General features: G+C 43.4%; 1 protein-coding gene across 6 annotated transcripts in view; it reads right to left on the bottom strand.

Annotated features, from left to right (window-relative positions):
• ATP2B3 (ATPase plasma membrane Ca2+ transporting 3) overlaps positions 1-23,527 on the bottom strand; it is a 364,455-nt gene that overhangs the window by 70,481 nt on the left and 270,447 nt on the right. For all 6 annotated transcript variants that reach the window (XM_088462918.1, XM_088462919.1, XM_088462920.1 and 3 more), the window contains 7 exons: positions 22,710-22,924; positions 16,709-16,951; positions 14,947-15,188; positions 9,845-10,079; positions 7,074-7,253; positions 4,264-4,351; positions 632-738 (listed from right to left, as the gene is read on the bottom strand). In XM_088462918.1, coding sequence (XP_088319044.1) covers positions 632-738; positions 4,264-4,351; positions 7,074-7,253; positions 9,845-10,079; positions 14,947-15,188; positions 16,709-16,951; positions 22,710-22,924 — 1,310 coding nt within the window. The remainder of the gene's footprint in view (positions 1-631; positions 739-4,263; positions 4,352-7,073; positions 7,254-9,844; positions 10,080-14,946; positions 15,189-16,708; positions 16,952-22,709; positions 22,925-23,527) is intronic.

The raw sequence follows: 23,527 nt of genomic DNA, 5'->3' as shown, positions 1-23,527 counted from the left end.
GGGGGGGGAGACCCCACCTAATTTTTCTTTAAAAAATGAACACTTTACAAACTTTCTACATACAGAAGCGTGCACCGATCTCACTGATCAGTGCATGCATCTAAATCATTCACACCTGCTCATGCTAAAATTTCCAGTATGAAGCAGATTAATTATTTTGGGGATTTAATGTTTGATTTTGTGTTCTATTATGTGTTAAATTTGGACATGGGCATGCAAAATCCAACAAGAAATCAATATTCAAAATCGAAATAAATCAAATTCGATTTCGAAAAGGCTTCCAAAATCGAATTTTAGTAAATGTGGGATTTTGACAGGGATTTCTACATTCGATTTGAATCGATTTCAGGTGAGCTAAATCGAACATAAAATCGGATGCCAAATTGAACTATGATAAATATACCCCTAAGTGTTTGCTCTGTCCATTAAAAATCATACAGTGGATGCAGCCATTTTATGGTAGAGCTGATATGTAACAGAATGCCACCTATCAATGGACTAGGAACAATTGGCGTGACTCATTCTCTTATAGAAGGCAATGGCACTTATTGTATGCATGCAGACACATCTCAGACATTTTCCTACATATTCCGGGTAAGCCCGCATTATAGATATATAGATATTATATTACCATTGCAAATCCAACATCTGCTTTTTTAAGAGCCGGGCCGTCATTGGTGCCATCTCCTGTTACTGCCACAACTTGACGCTGTTCACCAGTTGTGCTGTCAATTATGCCTGAAAATAAAACAAGGTACAAGAGTTTATTCACAGGCGACTGACACTCAGGTAGTTGTGCCGGCTTTAGCAGTGTACAACAGTGAGACATTTGCTGTTCCTGAGCTAAGGAAACACAAACATAGGACTGGTACTAATACCTCGTATGTTCATCCAAGAATCAGTCTCCTTTTCAGGGCTGCTTATAAGAAGACGTAGGGCCAGCTGACAATTTTTTAACTCACATCAAATTGTGAGTTGATAAAGAGTTTGAAAGATGTTATATTTCAATGTTGTCTAATTAAAATGAAGTTTAAACCAAAATTGTTTTGGGGGTGGTAAAGCAAACAACTGGTGGCTTAGAACATAACCCCCCTTTATCAAAATGTTTCCTAACGTAAATTCTCGCAGTAATACCAATGAGCCCCAGACATTTTTACCTTATGGGATTTCTGTCCAACTTTTTTAGCCTGGAAGGAAAACTTCTTTGGCCCTTCAGAAACCATATACTCAGTATGTAAGGCATGAATATACACACTGCATTCTGCATATACAGTAGTAGTGCAAGGAGAATTTAACAGAATAAGTAACGTCTGGTAAAAACCATCTACATGATATGATAAAAGAGTCAATACTGTCTTATGGCCCCCACAGATTGCCCAATACCAGCATAACTTGGTCATGGCCACCGGATATAGGCCCTCATTCAGAGCCGTACGCTCTGAGCAGAGCGCACGCTCTGAATGAGGGCCGGCCTCCATGACGCTCGTATAGCTGTGGGTCACCACCCACAGGCTATACGAGCGTGCATTTTGATGGCCGCGATGGTCGTGACCATCGCGACCATCGAAACTGCGAGCCGGAGCCTGCGGTTGTGGTTTTCAACCGCAAGCTCCGGAGTGATTTTGGCTCTATCAGAGCCAAAATCACTCCCACTGACATCACTAGTGATGTCAGTGGGCCGGCTTCTGACGGGAGGCGTACCCGTGGGAACGCCCCCGTCAGGGTGGCACGCCCCCGGCACGCCTACCAAAGGGGGCGTGCTGTCAATCAACATCGACAGCACGCCCCCTTTGATCAGACACAACGAGCGAAGGACTTTCCTTCGCTCGTCGCGTCTGGCGCATGCGCACGACGGAGCTCCCTCCGTCGTGCGCATGCTCAGTCCAGAACATCGACCCACTTGCGAGCGGACAGTCGCTCACGAGTGGGTCTGAATCAGGCCCATAATACGACCATATAGTACCTATGAAAACACCCCGTGTCCAACATATACAGCCTTGTGCCAAGCAAAACAATCTCATGCCAACCACGCAGAGATCCATGTTTATCAAAATGGCCTTATGCAAACCAAAGTCTAATACCCACTATACTAAGCCACGTGTTCAACTTAACTTCCCCATGCCTGCCAGTCCTGCAGACACCATACACACCCCAATGACCAGCATGATGGCCTCATATCCACTACAGTCCTATGCCTACCAGGTGACCTGTGCCCAACATAACAGGTTCACTACAGCAGTACTACTGCTCCATAGACTGTCATGTGCCTAGCCAACGGGCTCATTTCTACTATACATAGTCCCTTGTGCCCATTAGTCCAATTTCTATTATGCATATTCATTTGATCAGAATTTTAGCCACCACAGCAAATTAGAATACACATACCAGTGAGTCCCCCACCAACCATGCTTTTCCTTTTTGGTTGTGGAAAGTGTTCTCGTCTTTCTAACTGTGGTAAGAACGCTCGGCAAGTTTGGGCAGCAAATAGCGAAGAAGCCACCTTATGTCATCCAATGAAGTCACACGTGGCATCAGCCAATAAGATCACAGGGTTGTCCTTCAAATGAATTCCCTCGTGCGTTTAGCCACTCAAAATCTTCACCGAGCAAAACTGCGTCTGATTCTTACCATTCTGGCTTTACCCTATAACACAGCAACCACTGCTGCAACTATTGCTGTATCAGAAAATAGTGAGGCTGAACCTGTCAATAAGACCGTTCAGCTCCCCAGGAATTGTAGCCCCCTAGTGCCTGACCCTAACCCCTAAACCTAGCCCTAATACTCGCTGTCGGAATCGGAGCCGATTCTGGAGCTGGGTTTCTGACTCCTGTCACGATTCCGGCTCCGGGATCCTGAGCACCGGCATTGTGTGCGCCGGAATGCCGACTACATCTCGTTATAACAACACAGTTGATGGGGCCCCAATAGTTTACCGACAATTAAAGGAGAACAGCACCCAAAACTTAAATCAATTTAGTGTATTGTCAAGAATGTAACGTTCATACTGGTAACAGTTTGGACCAGCCCTATGAATGACCTAGTGTGCTACCTTGTGGGTATTGCAGGTGCAGAAACATTGGTGCTGTGCTTTGTAAGAGTGCTAAGGAGAAGTAAGGAGATCCAGCCTGCAGTCCTAATAACTGCACTCCAAACATGTCACTCCTGCGGGTATACTAAAGTGCAGGTTTATATACGTGTAGGTGTTGCCCATATCAACCAATCAGATTGTACTTATCATTTATCTAGCACCTTCTAAAAGCTAATAGCTAAACTCTGATTGGTTATTATGGGCAACATCTCCACTTCTATAAACCAGCAGGTTAGTAAATATACCCCATACTGTTCGATATAGTGCTTTTGCAGTATTTTACACACATTTTTATAAGCCATGAATTTTGATATATTGGAACTGATGTTTTATGGATATGTTGGTTTAAATTATTTTAATTTTTTTTACTAATTTTATTCTTGGGAACTATTTCAATAAAGAATTGTAGTACCTCCCTCTAACCAGCAGATGTCAGTGTTGCTACTGTAAGTCTCTTGAAAGAACAGCTGCAAGTATAATGTACAGGTTTGAGATCTCTTAGGGGCTTATTTACTAAGCGTTGGGTTCTACAACCCGGCGCTTCTGATTGTGTTTATGCCCAAAATTTAAAATGGCAATGATTTTATTAGCCATGTCTCGCTAGTAAAAGCAATGTCCTTTTAAATTTCGGGCATAAACACAAATAGAAGCGCCGGATTGCAGAACCCAACGCTTAGTAAATAAACCCTTTATAGAGAAACCCATTATCCATAGAAGTCTTAAAATCAGAAATTAATAAATGCTGCTGTTTGATTCTCCCTAAGGTCACTATGAGGAGCACTGCTGAACAATTCAATGCCAAGGTCAAAGTGGGCTATAAAAGCGTCATTATTAAATGTTACCTAATACATTTTAGGCCTTCTACTTTAATTAAACCCTTATACATGCTTGCCTTCTCTCCCGCAACGGCCGGAAGGCTCCCGAAAATCGGGTAGGGAAAAGTGGACAAGTCTCCCGGCTGGCCACCACCCAATCTGCCGGCATCCACTCCCCCCCCTCGCAACCGCCCACTTATAGAATACAAGTGGGCAGCCCGGGAGAGAGCCGAAGACACGATTCACGCTGAATTACGTCATCGTGGCCCCATCCCCTTATTCTATATTATACAGCAGTTACTTTATAAGTTAATACACATTTTGAAAATAAAATAAAAATGTCTGTCCATCTGTCTGTACCTTTTACCAGCGTGTGTTTATCCGTAGGTGAAGACCGGGCAAGGACCCGTAACTTTGGCCAGATTTTGTCCAGACGTTCCTGTTCTATCTAAGAAAAGGAAACCGCATGTAATAATAATAAAGCACATGACAACAGGCTGAGCAGTTTAATGGCGCAGTGTACAACTACAGGACATTGCTCATCATTTGCAGCTTAACTGACAGCACTTTGAGTTCAAGGTAGTGAATTATGTAAACACGTATAATACTGGTAGCAATCATGAAGACAAACAGCTGTGTGTTTATAAGTCATAGTAAGACTAGTAATCATGTTTGTGATTTAACTGATCAAACTAATGAAAGCAAAATATGGTACTAAAAATTGCTTCACACCTACAGGAGTACAGGCAGGAAGGGGGAGGGAGGGGAAAGATGTGCGGAATAGTATCACTGGGGACAATGCGAGAGTCTCCCGGGCGCCAACCCAAGATTACGTTTTATCAAATGGTATGCATGGCTGGCCGTGGTGGCGGTAATGCGGGAACGGCCCATTGTCAAATTGCCAGCTCGGCATAGTTGACCCAGATATTTCAGTTTTAGACACGTGCACTCCCTAATTGGAAGTAATTTAAAAATTAAACTCCAACATGATAATTAAGTCTGTTGAAAAATATATATAAAATCACTGGGTGATTCATTTATTGGTGGTTTTATATAATAATAATAATAAAAATATTGTTTTCATTGCATAGCGCCCTCCTCTAAACAAGTTACGGATTTGCAGAGGGTGAGGAAACCACCTTGGGTACTCTCAGTTGCTATTCTAAAGCTGGGTACACACTAGGACGACAGATTGGCCACCCGGACCGATCCGCGTCCAACAATATATGATGACTGGTAAGTGCATACACACTTACCAATCGTCGGCCCGAAGCGTCGTTATTGACGTCACAACTGTTCAGCTGTCAATCACCGGCGGCCTCTGTAGCAAGTGTACGGGCGGTCGGGTGACCGGCCGTACACACACAGGGTCTGATTCAGCACGGACCGCAGATGCGATTGCAATAGCGATTACGCATGCAGTCTCACATGCGATCATATGCTAATCCTCTGCGATCGCTATGCCGTTGCAGCACAACATAAGGACGCCCAACACACATCCGTAATACTTAGCAAGACTGCTAAACCATCGGTAACATCGAGTACCATCGCAGCCTAAAGCACACTTGAACAAGCGCTGACCTTACTCAGGAATTGCTAACCGTCCGGTACGCAATGAGAGCTCAGGTTGTGTATGCCATCACAGTGGCTAATTTATGCACGCACCCTGCAACGGGGTTCAAACGCACTGGCAAGCCTGCTTTTCGCCGACCAACCCCCCCCCGTCTCCACCCCCAAACGCTACTTCCTGTCAATCACTCTGCGATAGGTCTGCGTAGCCATTGCGATGGCAGTCATGATCGCAGTGGAGTGTTCGTGCATACGCGGTACGCAGCAATCGGCATTGCAGTTGCGATCCTTGCTGAATCAGGCCTACAGCACGATGCACCAATACATCTGCAGATATATTGGGCATCGCGGTGCTGCACAGCCGACGCGATATGTCTGTGAACGGCGTCATCCACAGACATATCGCTGGTACACACCCGCCGACGTGCTCACAATTCAATTGAATATGTCGGCCAGCGTGTACCCAGCATAAGTAAATTAGTCTCTGCTTCATTAGAGATTAGTCTAATTTCCCTACTAGAATGCCAGAAGACAATTAACCTCCCAGTATGTATTTGGTATTTGTGGGAGGAAACTGGAGTCGAAACCCACACACACATGGTGAGCACATACAAACCCCACACCAATAGGGTCATGGTAGGAATGTAACCCAAGACCCCAGTGCTGCGGCAACATGATGCTCATTTACGACAATGCAACATCTTACAGTATCTCTGACGGCTATACACATAGGGGAAATGTATAAAACCTCAGGACAAGTGGAGAAGTTACCCATACAGTAGCAACCAATCAGCTTTGAGGTAGCATTTATCAAGTACATTCTATAAAATGATAGGTGAAAGCTGATTGATTGCTATAGGCAACTTCTCCACTCATCCTCTTCTCCCCATCTTAAGAAATCTTGATACATCTCCCCTATTAACTTATGGGCCTTATTCAGAGGTGCACACAATTCGAACACAACGCCGATGTTCACGTAGTTGAGTTATTATATGCGACTGCGCATGCGCAAAAAGTCCTGGAGAAAACGTTAGATGCATGCGTCACACAGAGAGCGCGCACAAGAGTGCTGTTGCGTTCGGGCCAGACGTAATCAGAAATTAGGAGGGCAGAGTGATGGCCGATCCTGGGCGCTGATTGGGAGGCGGCCTGAAGTGAACGCAAAAAAATATCTGCCTCATGGGCGTGTGATGGGAGTGCCGCCGACGTGAGTGACAGCGGCTGCGTTCCCAGACGCACAGCCGCAGGGTTCATGTTCAGACAGAGAAACTGCTCCTGCCATAGGGCTGGTGCCAGTGTCCATGGTGACCGCGAATGTGCGCCGATGACGGTGTTTGAAGAATCACCGGCGGTGTTACAGTGCCCAGAAACGCTAAAAGTGGGCGTCTCAGTACTTGCACATTTGCATATTATCGCAGCTGTGACTCCGACAACAGATGCAAGAGCAGACGCAGCAGCGCCCACCCTCTGCTTCAGGCCCTATAAATCCATCCCTTAGTAAATTATTATCAATATGGTGTGTATATATATATATATATATATATATATATATATAGGGAATTGCGGAATTATCCCAATAGATGTGAGTCGGGAACACAAACCTCCCCTTTCTCATTCCGGATACGTCGGTTGAACTCTTTTCCTTCCAAGCACAGGAAGTCCTCTCCGGGCTGGATGATGCCGCACTTAGCTGCGATGGCGCGTGCTGTGTTAATGTTATCCCCCGTGACCATACGTACGGTGATGCCCGCACGCTGGCATTTACGTATTGCTTCCGGGACCTGTAGAATGTGCCAAAGTATTTACTGGTTGTCGTAACATGTTTTATTTAATTTGTATTATCACTGAGTCCTGACAATAATGTATATTTTATTTAATAAAAAAAAAACTAAGTAGTATATTCCGAAATGTCTATATACTGTACGTTATAGCACACGGAACCTGGATATGATGAAGAGGCCCACAAGCTGTATGTACCATATACTGTTTTATGATTGGAATGTACTTGTGAATACGGCATGTGTGCATTTAGAGCCTCATTCACACAGATTGCTGAAAGCTTATCCCACTGCATTGCCAACAGGGAGCGCTGCTGAGCACAGTGTGACAGGGGGTACCCACTGAGGTGGGCGAGATGCCCATTTAAGTACATTATATTATATAAAAATATAATGAATAAGAAATTCAGGAACTGTGGCCCTGATACAGAGCCGGATGGTCTGACAGAGCGCTCGCTCTGAATCAGGGCCGTCCTTCTTCATTTTTAGAGCGGCCTCCTGGCCGCTCGTATAGCTGTGGGTGACTACCCACAGCTATAGCGAGCGGCCAGGAAGATGGTCACAATGGTCAAGACCATCGCGACCATCGGGCTTGCGACGAGACCCTTGTGGTAGGGTCTCGTTGCTGCAAGCCCTGGAGGGCTTTCGGCTCTATCAGAGCCGACATCACTCCCACTGACATCACTAGTGATGTCAGTGGGGCCGGCCCCAGACAGCAGGCGTTCCCATGGGAACGCCTCCGTCTGGGCAGCCACTCCCCCGGCACGCCCACCAAAGGGGGCGTGCTGTCACTCACCATCGACAGCACGCCCCCTTTGGTACGAGACCCGGAGCGACGGCTTGCCCGCCGCTATCCGGGTCTCGTGCATGCGCACGACGCGAGCGGGTCTGAATCAGGCCCAGTGTCCAGTAATTATTTGAAGACCTGCAGCCTCATACTGTACTGTGTATGGAAAAGAGAAAAGTGCGTTGCTCATAGCAACCAATTAATTGCACTAAAAAAAAAAAAATAGCTATAATGTGGTTGCTATGCGCTACCTTGAATATATGCTCCTCAATGTCCTCTGTTCAGCTCATACTTGCCTTCTCCTCCCGCCACCCCGCGGTTACAGATCACATGCACAATGCCTGTTTTCTCTGCACTCTATAGCATGGATGGGGCCACGATCACATGTCGTGCTGCCATAACCCCTGCAGAGCCCACTTTTCCGCCCACCACGCCCCCCTCTGTGCCGGCCTGGCTGCCCCCACCCTCGGGGGTAAGTATGCTTCAGCTTAGTAATGCTGTATATGTGCTCATATACTTTGCAAAACTTAATTAGATTGATTTTTTTAATTTATCTCAACAAATTGTAGTAAAACGTCTGAAATTGGCCAAAAATTCAAATATTCCAACTGATATTTTTTGTATGATGCCTTGGGAGAGACATAAAGCACCAACATCAGCTGCTGTTATGTTTTCAAACGCAGGCGTCTATGTACTAAGCCTTGGGGCAGTATTCAATTTGAAGCGAAAAGACGTTTTCACGTGTTTTTGGCAAAAACTTTTCGCCGATAACGTCATTTTTGCCTGTTTGAACTTTACTCCGTATTCAATTTGAAAGACTTTCCGCCTAGGCGGACAATCAATGCAATGTAACAGGCGGAAAAGTTTTGCCTATAAATGGGAGGCGGAAAAAAGTGCAGAATTGGGGTATTGGGGTGCAACGTTGCGGGAACCCCCTGCAACCTTCAGACAGTCCCCCAAAGGTAAACTGTGTCAAAATTATTTAAAAAACACTTAAGGACAACCCAAAAAATCACTTTGAATTTGGGGGTGAAGAAAAAATGTTGGGGGACAAAGATAAAAACTAGCGAACTTGACTCTGGGGGGGTCCCCAAGTATGCCCCTGGTGTTTTTTTTTCATTGCAGGGTTTGCGGTAGGTGGATTTTTTACGATTTTTTCAACTTAACTTTAGCAACTTTTAAATATGCTGGCCCCCATTTTCAAGTACCCCAAATTTGCTGGGATAAGTTATTTTTCTGGAAAAAACCTCCTGAATACTATTCTGCACCACTCATACAAAAACGCTATTTACAGCTATTGAGCCCGTTTAAAAACACCAAATACCTTCAGCAAGCCAAATCGGGGGGTACCATAGGGAACAGCATCTTTTGGGGGTTGTCAGACTGATTTCCCCAAATCTGTACTTTCCGCCTGTTCAAGTTTCGACGGGTCCAATTTTCGCCTACTTTCATATTGAATAGGGGGTTTGGCTGGAGATAAGGTGAATGGAGATAAGTACCAGCCAGTCAGCTCCTAACTGTCATTTTTCAAACACAGGCTGGTACTTTATCTCCGTTCACTTTATCTCCATCGAAGGCTTAGTAAATAGACCCCACAGCCTATAAAATGACAGGTAGGAGCTGATTGGTTGGATCTTTATCTCTCTCCACTTTTATCTATCTCCAAGGCTTGATACTAACTGCCATTTTACAAGCTATGGTTGAAAAATGGCAGTTAGCAGCAGATTGGTTGGTGCTTTATCCTTCTCCATCTCTCTCCAAGCTTGTCACTTTGTAAACTGAACCCAGTGTACAGGCACATGCCCACCTCAGGTCTCACAGGGTCCTCTATGCCCACCACAGCGATACAAGTCAGATCTCCCACGATCTCATTCTCATTCTCCCACACCGGCTCTGGGACACCTTGGAAATCTCGGTAGGCGATGCAGATGGTGCGCAGCCCGTCACACGCCATCGGCTCTATGACCTTTTTCACCATCTCATCCCGGTCTCGAGGCCGAAAAGTTCGGAGTTCACCGACGCCGTTTAACATGTTTGAACACCTGGCGCAAAAAAAACAAAAAAATGAAGACATCGTAATTAATGGCAGCAGTCATGTCACTATACTGCTACTGATCTAAGCAAGAACACACGACTCCAATATAGGAATGGTACTCCTCATATAGAGAGTACCATCCTTACTCCACTGCCACTCTAGATGGGATGCCAAATCCGGACAGCGCCACACTGACATTATTACAGGGAGTGGAGCGATTGTCAATGGATTTTATAATGTCTTATACTGATGTGTGCAAGGCAAAAGCGTAAAGGATACATGATCTGGTCCCTGTATTTAGTGGAGGTAATATATAAGCCAGAGGTTCCCAAACTCCGCCATTACAGTCCACGTTTTAGGGATATCCATGCTTGAGCACAGGTGACTTAATTAGTACCTCAATCCATTTGATTTAACCATCTGGACTCAAGCTTGGATATCCCTAAAACGTGGACTGTAATGGCGGACTTTGGGAACCTCTGATATAAGCTCTTTATTTGTGAAAGCGCGCCTAGATTTCTGCCAAGCCTCATAGGTTTGCAGGGCAAGGGTAGTAGTTTATGGCAGAGCAGTTGCACAGCAGAGCGGCAGAGAAACGGAGCACAGTCATCTCCACTCCGCAAAAGGACTTAGCTCTGCACCAGCTCAGAGATATGGGGGACAGGGGCGGCTGAATCAGAATGTGACATGCGGGCATTGGTGAGTTTCCAGTGGTTTAAAGTGGCAATCATTTCAAAGTCAAAACCAGGTTGCTTTTTTCTTTTAAATGATTGCCACTTTAAAACATCGAAACAGACTCGCCAGATAGTCGCAGATGCCTCTGTGCGGTTTGTCCTATATTTTTAATTTTGACCCATTTGGAACCTCTATGTTGCACTTTGGTAAAGAAACGTGTTTGTAGTCAATTTCATAAAAAGTCCAACACACATAAGAATTATCATATGTAATGAAGATGGTACCAATGTCGTCTCCTAATGATTTTATGTAAGCCATTAATGAGGCTAAAGAGATCACCATTTTAGGCAAACAACAAATGTTTATTTTACTGGGTGGTACTAAAATGCATCTCTGCAGAGTATTACGCCTGTCCACATACCCAGGAACACATCTACTGTAGGGTACAGAAGCATCTCCTGAATGGGAAGGTGTGGCATGTACCTTGATGTGTACTGGGCAGACCATTCAGGCACACTGAAAAAAACCAAGTTGACAAGGGCAGTCATGGCAGCCATTTTGTGGACTAAGGGCCTGATTCAGACCCACTCGCAAGATGCGATCACTCGCTTGCAGAAAGGGGACGGATATGTAAATGAAGCGCTCGCACTGTGTCTTGTAAGGACGTCCTCTACGTCTTAGCGAGCCCCGGCAATAAGCACTCGCTAGTGTATAAAGACGCCCCTTGCCACTCGCAACACACGTCATCTCCGGTATTTGAAGGATTAATCGGTAACATAGAGAGCCATCGGAGCTGCTCGCAGCGCTTGAGGTAGACCTTACCCTCCCGCAAGCACTGCGAGCAGTTCAGGGTAAAAGACAACCAAGTGACGTGTTCAATGACGCTAATTATGCACACCCATTAAACGCCGTTCTGACAGTCAGGCACACCTGCGTTCGCACATCCACTCCCCCGTTCACAAGCACCTTCCCCTGTTACCACCCACAAAGGGCACTATATGTCACTCATTCCACTGGGCAGTTTTTTCAGGGCGAGCGTGCAAAATCTGATCGCTCATACTAGTTTGCGCACGCGCACTGCGATTTATACGCATGCGCAGACGGGCGACCATTGCTCAGAGCGAACGAGCGCAACTTAGCGTCCGGGTCTGAATCAGGCCCTAAATCAATGTTCAGCCTAACAGTTTCCTAGGAAACAGGGACTTCACTGAGGTTACGGCCTCTTTAGTAAGCCCAAGATCATTCATTATGTAAGAAAAAGAAATAAAATGTGAAATTGTATATATGCAGAGTGTAATGAGACAAGAAAAAACAGTTTTTTAAAATAATTTTACTTTTTGACCATTATTGTTTCCTTTCAAAAATATTGTGCCCTTGATAGATAAAATAGAAACCTTTGTGGTTTGCATATAGCATCACGTTCGTCCCTTGGCTGAACTGAGAACCTTATCACCAGCATTTGTTGTACAGTATCACACAATAATCCTGACCATATTAATGGCTTCTCTGCTACCTGCTCTGCCTCAGACCACAGACGACGTCCCCGGTAATGCAGAACAGTGTTCACAATATGCTTCAGTTGAGATTTATTTTCTCCCAATATAATACATTGTACACTTGATGCTCTCCCACTGTCTTTAATTAAGCCTTCTCCATGGCTCCCAGAAGTAGGAAGTAAGCCCATCCGGGTGTGTCAGAGCAGTGCATAAGGAATATAACTTAGTTTTCCTGACAGCGGAAGCATGTAACATATGGTATGTGACTGCGACTGTGATAATCCACTGGCACGTCTTTTATTTCCTACCGTCTAATCTATAAAGCTGAAGGAACTTTCATTTTCTGTGCCAGATACCACATGTATAATATCCTACCAGTCACTTGTATGCAAATGTATACACTATAGTGTGTCCGGACCTGTGCATATGCTCTGTGCTTTGTGAAACTGTGATATCACTAGCAGAGGGATGACACGACGCATTTCCCAATGGTTCCCAACATCAGGTAACATCAAGAAAACACTGCATGGGAGGGCGGGTGGAAAGGGGATGGGTTATATATACTTCCCCTTTAAATTAAATCTTAAATTAATATTATTGATACTCTCAAAAACACATGAATATAATAATAATAATAATTATGTCTATATAGCGCTTTTGTGTGTATCTGTGTGTGTGTGTGTATCTGTGTGTCTGTGTCAGTGTGTGAGTATCTGTGTGAGTGTGTGTGTATCTGTGTCAGTGTGTGTATGTGTATCTGTGTCAGTGTGTGTCTGTGTGAGTGTGTGTGTATCTGTGTGTTTGTGTCAGCGTGTGTATCTGTGTGAGTGTATCTGTGTCAGTGTGTGTGTATCTGTGTGAGTGTGTATCTGTGTGAGTGTGTGTGTGTATCTGTGTCAGTGGGTATGTATCTGTGTCAGTGTGTGCATATCTGTGTCAGTGTGTGTGTCTATATCTGTGTCAGTGTGTGTGTATCTGTGTGTCTATGTCAGTGTGTTAGTGTGTGTCTGTGTCAGTGTGTATCTGAGTCAGTGTGTATGTATCTGTGTCAGTGTGTACATGTGTCAGTGTGTGTCTGTTTCAGTGTGTAGGTATCTGTGTCAGTGTGTATCTGTGTGTCTGTCAGTGTGTGTATCTGTGTTAGTGTGTATCTGTGTGAGTGGGTGGGTGTATCTGTGTCAGTCTGTGTCTGTGTCAGTGTGTATCTGTGTCAGTGTGTGTCTGTGTCAGTGTGTATCTGTGTCAGTGTGTGTCTGTCAGTGTATATATGTGTCAGTGTGTATCTGTGTCAGTGTGTGTATGTGTCAGTGTATATATGTGTCAGTGTATATATGTGTCAGTATGTATGTGTGTCAGTGTGTATCTGTGTGTGTTTGTGTCACTGTGTATCTGTGTCGGTGTGTGTCTGTGACAGTGTGTGTATGTAACTGTGTCTGTGTCAGTGTGTGTCTGTGTCAGTGTGTGTCTGTGCCAGTGTGTGTGTATCTGTGTATGTGTGCATGTCTGTGTCCATCAAATACACATGTGGAAAATTGACAAACCCATAAACATGTAAAAACTTGCTCAAAAAAAGGGGTGAGAGGTTAAAGAGCTAAACTTACTAAGCACTCGTTTAGACTTTTCTCTGTCCAGAGCGGTACCCTGACCAGGTCAGCCCTGTCACTCTCAGCTATATATAGGGAATATCCCATGCCCATTTTTTTGCCACGCGACAAAGGCGTGCAAATAGAACTTTCTATGTGAGTGTGTGGGGGGAGGGCACCGTTCTTCAACTTGACCTACGCTTGACCTAGGCTCAAAAGACCTTAGTTATGCCTCTGGGTGATACAATATACAAAGAACAAGATACACATGAAATCATATGTCATGCCTCATCTGTAGCTTAAGCTTTTTTTTAATGTCCTCAGTTAATTTTACTTTGAAAGGAAGACCCCCTATAAGTCCCATAGAAAGACTGGGAGCATTACAGAAAGGAGCTAAATTATTATTTACTTATTATTTTTTAACAGTTATTTATATAGCACACACATATTCCACAGCGCTTAACAGAGAATATTTACCTATTCACACCAGTCCCTGGCCCAGTGGAGCTTACAATTTATATTCCCAACCACATGTATACACACATACACACTAGGGTTAATTTGTATCTGGAGCCAATTAGCCTACCAGTATATTTTTGGAGTGTTTGAGGAAACCGGAGTACCAGAGAAAACCCAGGCAAGCACAGGGAGAATATACAAACTTCACACAGTTAGGGCCGTGGTGGGAATTGAACTCAAGACCTCAGTGCTGTGAGGCAGTAATGCTAACCATTATTTCCATGCTTGTGGTACAAAGTGCACTGCCATCCCAACTGCCAGGATTGTAACTACATCCCTTCATCACAACAAGAGATGCTGCAGCACTACCTAACCCTCTTTCCTGGGTACCTCTATCCCTAGAACCAGTCGCAGCTTTCATTAAAGACCTACTGGGAGAAAGGAGGCACACCAAGTCATTCCTGCAGATGTTAAAATTCTGTTGCCCTACGCAAAGTTCTCAGTGTGTCTCATGTTAGGAACAGCCCTGTATGACCACACTTCATTTAATATTTCATGTTCAGTAAAATCATTTTGGAATAATTTATTTAAAGAAAGAGCCTTTTGAGCAAACCTAAATTATATTTTGTTCATCTCTGACCATTGCTAGTAATTTACTCACTTTTTCAGGATGATCTCTGAAGCTCCCTTGCTGTACAGTCTGAATCCCCCATTAGGCAGGCACACGACGGTGCTCATAGACTTACGGACAGAGTTGAAGGTGTACACTTTATAGAGCGTCTCCTCAGGAATCTGGTCTCGCACCAGCTGGTAGTCCCGTTGCAATTCCAGAACAAACCCAAGCAGGGCGCACTCAGTTTTATTGCCTACCTGCTGGGGAAGTGCTCCTTCTTTTTCTGGAGGCTTGAAATGAAAGAAGACATAGAACCATTTTAAATGATTATGACAACAAGGCCACTAAACCATAAATAGAGGAGTCCAAACTTCCAAGAAGATTGACATGAAAATGTTTATTACGCAGTAATAACTGGTGACCCAACCACAAGTGATGGTACTAGAATCCTCGATGTAGTTGGATTTGGACATCATGTTCTATCATTGATAAATACTCTAATTATAAATAAACCAGTTAAGCCAAAAATATATTTATGTACAATATGTCTCCATAAAATGAATGTTGTATTTTTCTTTTCTAGAAAAGTGTTCTGTGCAGTGCAAATATCTATATGTATTCTGCCCCAACTGGGACCCACCACATACCCATTCCCACCTCTCTCTCTACCTGTTGATAGTACCATCATCTCCTCTATCCCCCAAATCCGCTGCCTGGGGGGGGGGCATTCTCGACAGCTCTCTTCCCGTCGCTCCCCACATTCAGGCTATGTCACAATTATGACACTTTTGTCTTCGCAATATTTCTAGAATAAGACACTTCCTCACCATGGATGCCACCAAAACTCTCACACTTGCATTTCCCACCTGGACTACTGTAGAATCCTCCTATTCTATATTGCAGTAACTCTTCACACTCAATCTATCCTTACCTCCTTCTCCGTTCCTACACCGACCACTACCACCACCTCCACTATGCTCATTTCCTCTCACTCTCGCATCCATATTTTTACTCCGCTGCCCCATTGCTCTGGAATTCAGTCCCACGCCCAATCAGACGCTCAGCCGGCATCCACGCCTTCAAACTAGCCCTTAATGCTCACCTCTTCATAAAAGGTATGTTAAATCATTACCGCTGTCCACCCACCCATTCTCTATTCCAGTTAACCCTGCTAGACTGTAAGTCCTCACACACAGGGCCCTTTCCTTAGCTCCCTCCTGCTAGCACTATCCCTGGCATCGTGTATTCATTCTCTTTCCCGTTTCCCACCAGGCACTGTGAACCTATTTGCCGAATAATAAGAAAGGTTCTGTGGGTGTGTTGCCAGAGTTAGCACCCAATACTTTTTGATGATACACATTATGTACACATTATATACTTTTTCCATTTTTGGGGTCCACTGGATTTATTGTCAAAATGGGGTTATTTTCAGGGTGCTTATGTTATCCTAACAATGATCAATAGATTTTCAATTTGATTGATCTGCAAAGACCAAAAAAGGTTTGGTTCCTTAACCAGCTTGTGGCACGGCCCTTTCTCTCTCTATACTGAAGTTAGGTTAGGTTAGACTTGGTATATTTACTAAAGTGAGAGTTTTTAGAAGTGGAGATGTTGCCCATAGCAACCAATCAGATTATACCTAACATTTAACTAGCACCTTCTAGAATCTAGAAGATAATAGTTAAAATCTGATTGGTTGCTATGGGCAACATCTCCTCTTCTAAAAATTCTCACTTTAGTAAATTTACCCCTTGGAGTTTTAGTGTTTGGTGAGAACCTCAAAACACACATAATTGACTTCATAGCTTACTAGTATCTTGGTGGTGTAGGCACAATTAATGGCAATGGCGTTGACAAGCAGGTCCAAGGTTTTGGAGTTGAGGCTGCTGGGATCTGGTCTCTCTTTATTATGGACATCTCCGATGTAAGACTGTACGACTGTCATCCGGTTTGTTGTCAGAGTTCCTGTTTTATCAGAGCAGATGGCAGTGGCGTTGCCCATTGTCTCACAAGCATCCAAATGCCGTACAAGGTTGTTGTCCTTCATCATTTTCTGGAACAGGAAAACACATTATTGTAAATCTCTGAACAGTGCTCTGACCTTGAGAAGAAAGGATGGAACAGCTGGAACAGACATAACAAACCATAACAAGCCGAGTGACGTGAGGGTTCCACAACACAATACAGGTGATATGTCTCTAACAGTGTGACGAGGCAGACGCCTCTGTTCTCCTAATACACAGCACTGGCACACGTATAACACTCAACACAATAACTGTGTTGTAGAGCTCAGCTGGGAAGCCTGACAAGTGTCCTGAATCCTGATGCTGGAAAAAATATTCACTAGAGAAGGAATTCCTGAATGGAAACTGCCATTACTGTATATCTACAGCGTTGAGATCTCTTATACAGATACATCGGGCCTGATTCAGCATGGATCACTATTCTGCTTTTATGCGTGCAATGCAGTTGCTGATATCATCAGTGTTATGCAAATGTTTGCATTCGCAATGCGATCTCAGCCTAACACGAGGACGCCCACTTCCCTTTACTCACACCCGTATACTTGGGCAACATAGCAAAACAATCGGTAATATCAAGTAACATTGGACCCATACGCACAGTCAAGGCAGGTCAGACCTCACTCAGGAATTGCTAACTTCAGTGCACGCCTCAGTCTGCATATGGTATTGCAGTGGCTAATTAATGCATCCCCCTGCATCGCCGTCCCAACGCACTGGCACGCCTGCGTTCGGCCGACCACTCCCCCATCCGGCCACTCCCCCATCACCACCCACAAACAGCACTTCCTGTCAATCACTCAGCCATGGGTCTGTGTAGCCTCTGCATATGCATGCGCAATACCCATCGCAATTGCTAGTTTGCACATGTGCACTGTGACGCATATGCATGCGTAGTACGCAACAATCAACCGATTACGTGTGTATAAGCAGCTGCGTTCCTTGCTAACTGCGTTCCTTGCTGAATCAGGCCCATAGTCCAAAATGGGACAAACAGAAAGAATTTAACTAAGGCTACTACTCACCGATAATGTTATATACACAGCCTTGACTACCAAATGCCTCTTTCTCCTACTGTTACTGTGAGGAGCATTATTGCTACACAACTTATAAGAAGAAAAATACCAGGGTGGTATAGGAAATAATGGTTATTATGATCATATGGAATTTGATCTGATGGAAAATAAAATCCCTTATCCAAAAAAAAAACCACAAGTCAGTTTTTATTCCGACTTTAAATGGACCAATCAGCCCCCTTTAAAATTACACCAATGTCTATAAAACATCAAATAAGAATTTCTCTACCCGGTGACACAGGAGCATTTGTCATTTTTCTTTTTACACAACAAGGATACTGCTGAGTTTGTCTTCCTTCTGTTTTGTATAGAATGTATCTGGCAGGAGGGCGAAGTTGCTAGCAAAGATGGAGGATCTAAATCAGCGGTCTCCAACCCGTAGCTCGCGAGCTATAGGTAGCTCGCGGCCGTAATTTGGGTAGCTCTCCTAGCTGCAGTACTGCTGAGTCAACTAGGAGGAAGTGGCCTCTGACAAAGCCGTGGGTGGATCGACGGGGAAGCGCGCCAGGTGATCGCCATAGGGCGACAAAATACGTGATGGACACCATCTGGACATCTCAGGAGTCGACTGCATTTGGGGCGAGTGACTCCTGCCAGCTCCGCTGAAAGAATCACACAGCAGCCCTGCCTAGATCTTTTTGCTCCTCTACTGAACTTGCCTCCTTGGAGCCGGTAATTAAAAGTGAAATGTGCAACAATATCACTGTTTTAATTAAATGCATTGTTGTTTTCTATCAAAAAAAATGTTCATTTTCATGAAATTATCTTTCATTTTTCAGCTATTTGCCAGATTTTTATTTTTTTTCAAAAATGTTAGTAGCTCTTCAGAAGGTTTCATTTTTCTCGAGTGGCTCACACCTCAATTAAGGTTGGCGACCACTGATAAGGATTGGGTTAGTATTAATAAGGTTAAAGTAATGGGCTTGTTACTTAGAATTATGCAGGTTAAAAGATGAACACTGTTCAAGACTGCAAATCAGGGTTGGTTGCTGGTCAGCAATGTGCAGATAAAGATTTGTGTGGGTTCAGATTTTGCAAGTTAAAGGGGTACATATTGAGCGATGTGTACCCAGCCGACGTGCAGACGTATCGGATCCTAGGTACACATCAGAACGATGTAATGAACAGCGTAACGATCACTTGTTCCATCCCTCATTACACTGCATGGTGCTGCATGCGATATTGTCAGGTTTGATGTGCAGCACATCACACCTGACATCGCATGCAACTGCAGGAGCATGCATACACACTGCACAATATGCATGGCCTGCAGATTAGCACTGTGCAAGCTGTTTACAGATCAACTCTCCGCAGGGTATGGTTGGTTGGAGATCAGCATTCTGCAGGTAAAGATTGATTGCTGATCAGCACTCTGCAAGTTAAGGTTGATTGTGGATCAGCATTCTGCAAGTTAAGGTTGGTTGTGGATTAGCATTCTGCAAGTTAAGGTTGGTTGTGGATTAGCATTCTGCAAGTTAAGGTTGGTTGTGGATCAGCATTCTGCAAGTTAAGGTTGGTTGTGGATTAGCATTCTGCAAGTTAAGGTTGGTTGTGGATCAGCATTCTGCAAGTTAAGGTTGATTGTGGATCAACACTCTGATAGTTAAGGTTGGTTGTGGATTAGCATTCTGCAAGTTAAGGTTGGTTGTGGATCAGCATTGTGCAAGTTAAGGTTGGTTGTGGATCAGCATTCTGCAAGTTAAGGTTGATTGTGGATCAACACTCTGATAGTTAAGGTTGGTTGTGGATTAGCATTCTGCAAGTTAAGGTTGGTTGTGGATCAGCATTCTGCAATTTAAGGTTGGTTGTGGATCAGCATTCTGCAAGTTAAGGTTGATTGTGGATCAACACTCTGATAGTTAAGGTTGGTTGTGGATCAGCACTCTGCAAGTTAAGGTTGGTTGTGGATCAGCACTCTGCAAGTTAAGGTTGGTTGCGGATCAGCATTCCGTAGGTTACGGTTGGTTGCAGATCAGTACATTGCAGATTAAGGACCGAATTCAATTAGGGACAAAAAGTCGCGATCGGCGAAAAACTTTGCACTTTTCATCTGTTTTCAAAGTATCTCCGTATTCAATTCCAGGATGTTTTCGCCTAGGCGAAAACTCCATAGGCAAAAACAGGTGAAAATGTTTCTCCAGCAAAAGGCAGGAGAAAAGAAGTGTAAAATCCATATTTTGGGGTACAAATGTGGGGACTTGATTCAGAACCCGTTGAACACTCTCCCTTAATGACTAATTGGGCGAAAACAATTTTTTTATCTTAATTCACCCCAAAAAAAGACATGAAATTTTTGGGGCAAACAATGTAAAAAGTGTTGGAAAATGGGGTTAAAGTAGTGGGCCTGATATTTTGGGAGCTATAAGGTCGAGACAGGTGTTTTTAAGATTGCAGGAAGCTGCAGAAGGTGTATTTTTGAGATTTTTTAAATCTTCACTTTAGAGACACCAAAATATACTAGTACCCATTTACATGTACCCCAAATTTAACTGCGGTACTTATTTTTGTCAAAAAACATTGCTTTATATAATTTTTTCACACTTATGCAAACATGCATATAACAGCCATTTGACTCATTTTAAGATTGCTAAGTACTTTTATGAGGGCTATTAATACTAGGGATGTACAGGCTCGGATTAATTCGTTTTTTTCCCGCCAAAAATCGGGTCTCTGAGAGAGGCAAAACGTCATCTTTCATGGACAAATATCATCTTTCATGGACTTTTGTAAATTGAATGATGTTTGTCCATAAAAAATGATGTTTTGCCTCTTTCTGAGACCCGATTTTTGGCGGGAAAATCCGAACTAATCCGAGCTTACACATCCCTAATTAATACCCTTCTATATTGATTTGCAGGGTCAGTGAGTCTGAAGCTATGGGTCTGTTTTGTTTGATAGTTGCTTTCCCCAAAATATGCTGTCCTTTTCTCTAGTTTCTGTTTTGGAATTGAATAGGAAGAAAAGCAGGGACGCGCATGGCGAAAACATCGCGTCCAAACAGGCGAATGAGGCAAAATCAATGTACTTTTCGCCGAACTTGGCTTTTCGTGGCTAATTGAATTTGGCCCTAAGATTGGTTGCAGTACAGCACTTTGCACGTAAGATTGGTTGCGGATCAGCACTTTGCAGTTTAAGGTTTGTCAGCAGTCTGCAGGTTATAGTTTGATAATATCCCCTATCTGCAGGTGAAGGATGGGTTCTAGATGGGATAGATCCAGATCATTTTCACTGCTATTGAGTCAGTTCACTTAAACATATCATGAGCAGTACTATCTAAGTAGATCTTTGAGCACTAAAATCTTTGTCCTAGCGTTTATTAAACTTGGACAGGATGTAGCGTTTTCGTTTCAACTTTTCAATAGCGATTATCTAAAATTCACAAATTAGAACAAAATCTAGTAAAAAGAGTAATAGGAATTGTACTGTGATGTAGAGTAAAGGGAATCATGGGAATCATTTATCATGTATTACATAGATGGTAAATCACCGCTTTTGGCAAATCACCTGAAATCTGAATCTTTAACAGAAGTCAAAACATACTCGTAAAGTATCCGATCACTCCCACTTAATACTTTCAACAGAGATTAAAAAAATAAATGAATTAACAAATAATTGAACAAGTAACAGATGTTTCAACTTGTAATATTCTGGACCTAGGAAATTTCAACCCAACTGATATCCACTATGCATAAACTTGCTATAATATCCTAGTAATCTGGTACAGCAATGATTTACACAGGTTTGGTGAAATCCAGGTCTGAATATAGCCAACCACAGAACCTGTGTAATTCATATTTGTCCCTGATTAAAGGGACATTATGGCAAGCCTAACTACAGTATGCAGAGTCTTGCTACAGGATTTTTTCAAGGGGGTGTAGCCTTCCTGATGCATCCACTAGGGTTAACAGATGGATTGAATAATTTTACCAATTGTCAAATGTTAAAGAACTACATGAATTCCAACTGATTGGAACCAGTTTATCTCAGGCACATGCTCTCAATATATTTGGGCCTCCATTTTTTGTAAGTACAATACTAGGAGATCCTTTGACATGATGCTCTCTTCTAAGATATTTATTGTTTTTAATTGAAGTGTATCAGGAGTCTGACTAAACAAAAATAAATAAAAATCAAAATGAATATTTCCAGTGCAAAGATCCCAAATAAATGTTACAAATTTGAATTATTTTAGAAACAAAAAAAAATATTTTGGACTAAATAAAAATGGACTAATACCGTTTCACTGTTTCTCCAATCACAGCAAACTATGATGAGTACATGTCAGTTACTTTGGGTTCTATTTACTAAGCTTTGTTAGGAGATAAAGTGAACGGAAATAAGGTACCAGCCAGTCAGCTCCTAACTGTCATTTTTCAAACACAGCCTGTGACAAGGCAGTTAGGAGCTGATTGGCTGGTACCTTATCACTGTTCACTTTATCTCTTAACACAGCTTAGTAAATAGACCCCTTAATCTTTGAAAACTTTTTTTTTTTTGGAATGTGAAGGTAAATTCTCTCTCATTGGCGGGATCTAAAGCTGATGGCTAACCCAAACAATATTTTCATCTTGCTGTATATAGATTGGTGTTTTAAAGACGTGATATTTTAATTTAGACATATATCATGTTTAGGCCATGGAGTTCCCTATTTTCCACTAGAAGCTAACGGGTGATGGTTTGCAAAATGGAAATTTCCCAAGCCGCTACTGCTTACCTTGACAGAATAGGCTAGAGAGATGGTAACGGCTAGGGGCAAGCCCTCAGGCACAGCCACCACTAAAACAGTAACTCCAATGATGAAGAATTTGACAAAGTACTGCACGTAGACAGGGGTACACTCCGCTAGCCACACTTTTTCCTCCACCACAAAGGTTTCAATCACAAAGTAGAGCACCAAGATGATAACTGTAATTGCCGACATCACCAGACCTGGTGGAGGAGGGGAAGGGTGTTAAGAGGATGGGAGAAAGGACAGGAATATAAGGGAAGAAAGGGAAAAGGGGTAAGTCAGAAAGGACAAACCAGGTTAATAAGGGACAGAGAGACAGAATACCGCAGCACACTGATTCCTGTTGCAAGTTTTGCTTGACAACAGGGTTAAGCAATCTGCAACTGCTCCTGGACTAAAACTCCCAGTGGCCTCCAGGGCATGCTGGTAGTTGTAGTTCAGCTGAAAATACCACTGCTTGGCAAGACCTGAATGAGAGTGTTTATATAAATGTGATACGTGCAAATTATGCTAAATCAGAGACAGACATCAGTAGCCCCATCAGCTGTTATTAAAATACAATGACCATCACCTTAAGGATAGCGTCATACTGGTAGCTTGTGTGCCACTGTTGTGCCACCAAGTGCACCAACCCTGTAACAAGCACAGAATAGTGAAAAGATTTTCAGAAGCACAAATGCTCTTCAAACACTCAGGGATCTCTATACATACTGCATGCATTCTACAAACGCTACCAGACTCTTAAATGCTGCACACACTATAATAATATCCATACACTAAAGATGCTGCTTAAACTATAAAAA

This window comes from Taudactylus pleione, unplaced genomic scaffold (assembly GCF_031769625.1).
Source record: "Taudactylus pleione unplaced genomic scaffold, aTauple2 ptg001288l, whole genome shotgun sequence".
NCBI lineage: Eukaryota > Metazoa > Chordata > Amphibia > Anura > Myobatrachidae > Taudactylus > Taudactylus pleione.
This window is presented reverse-complemented; position numbering and strand designations above follow the sequence as displayed.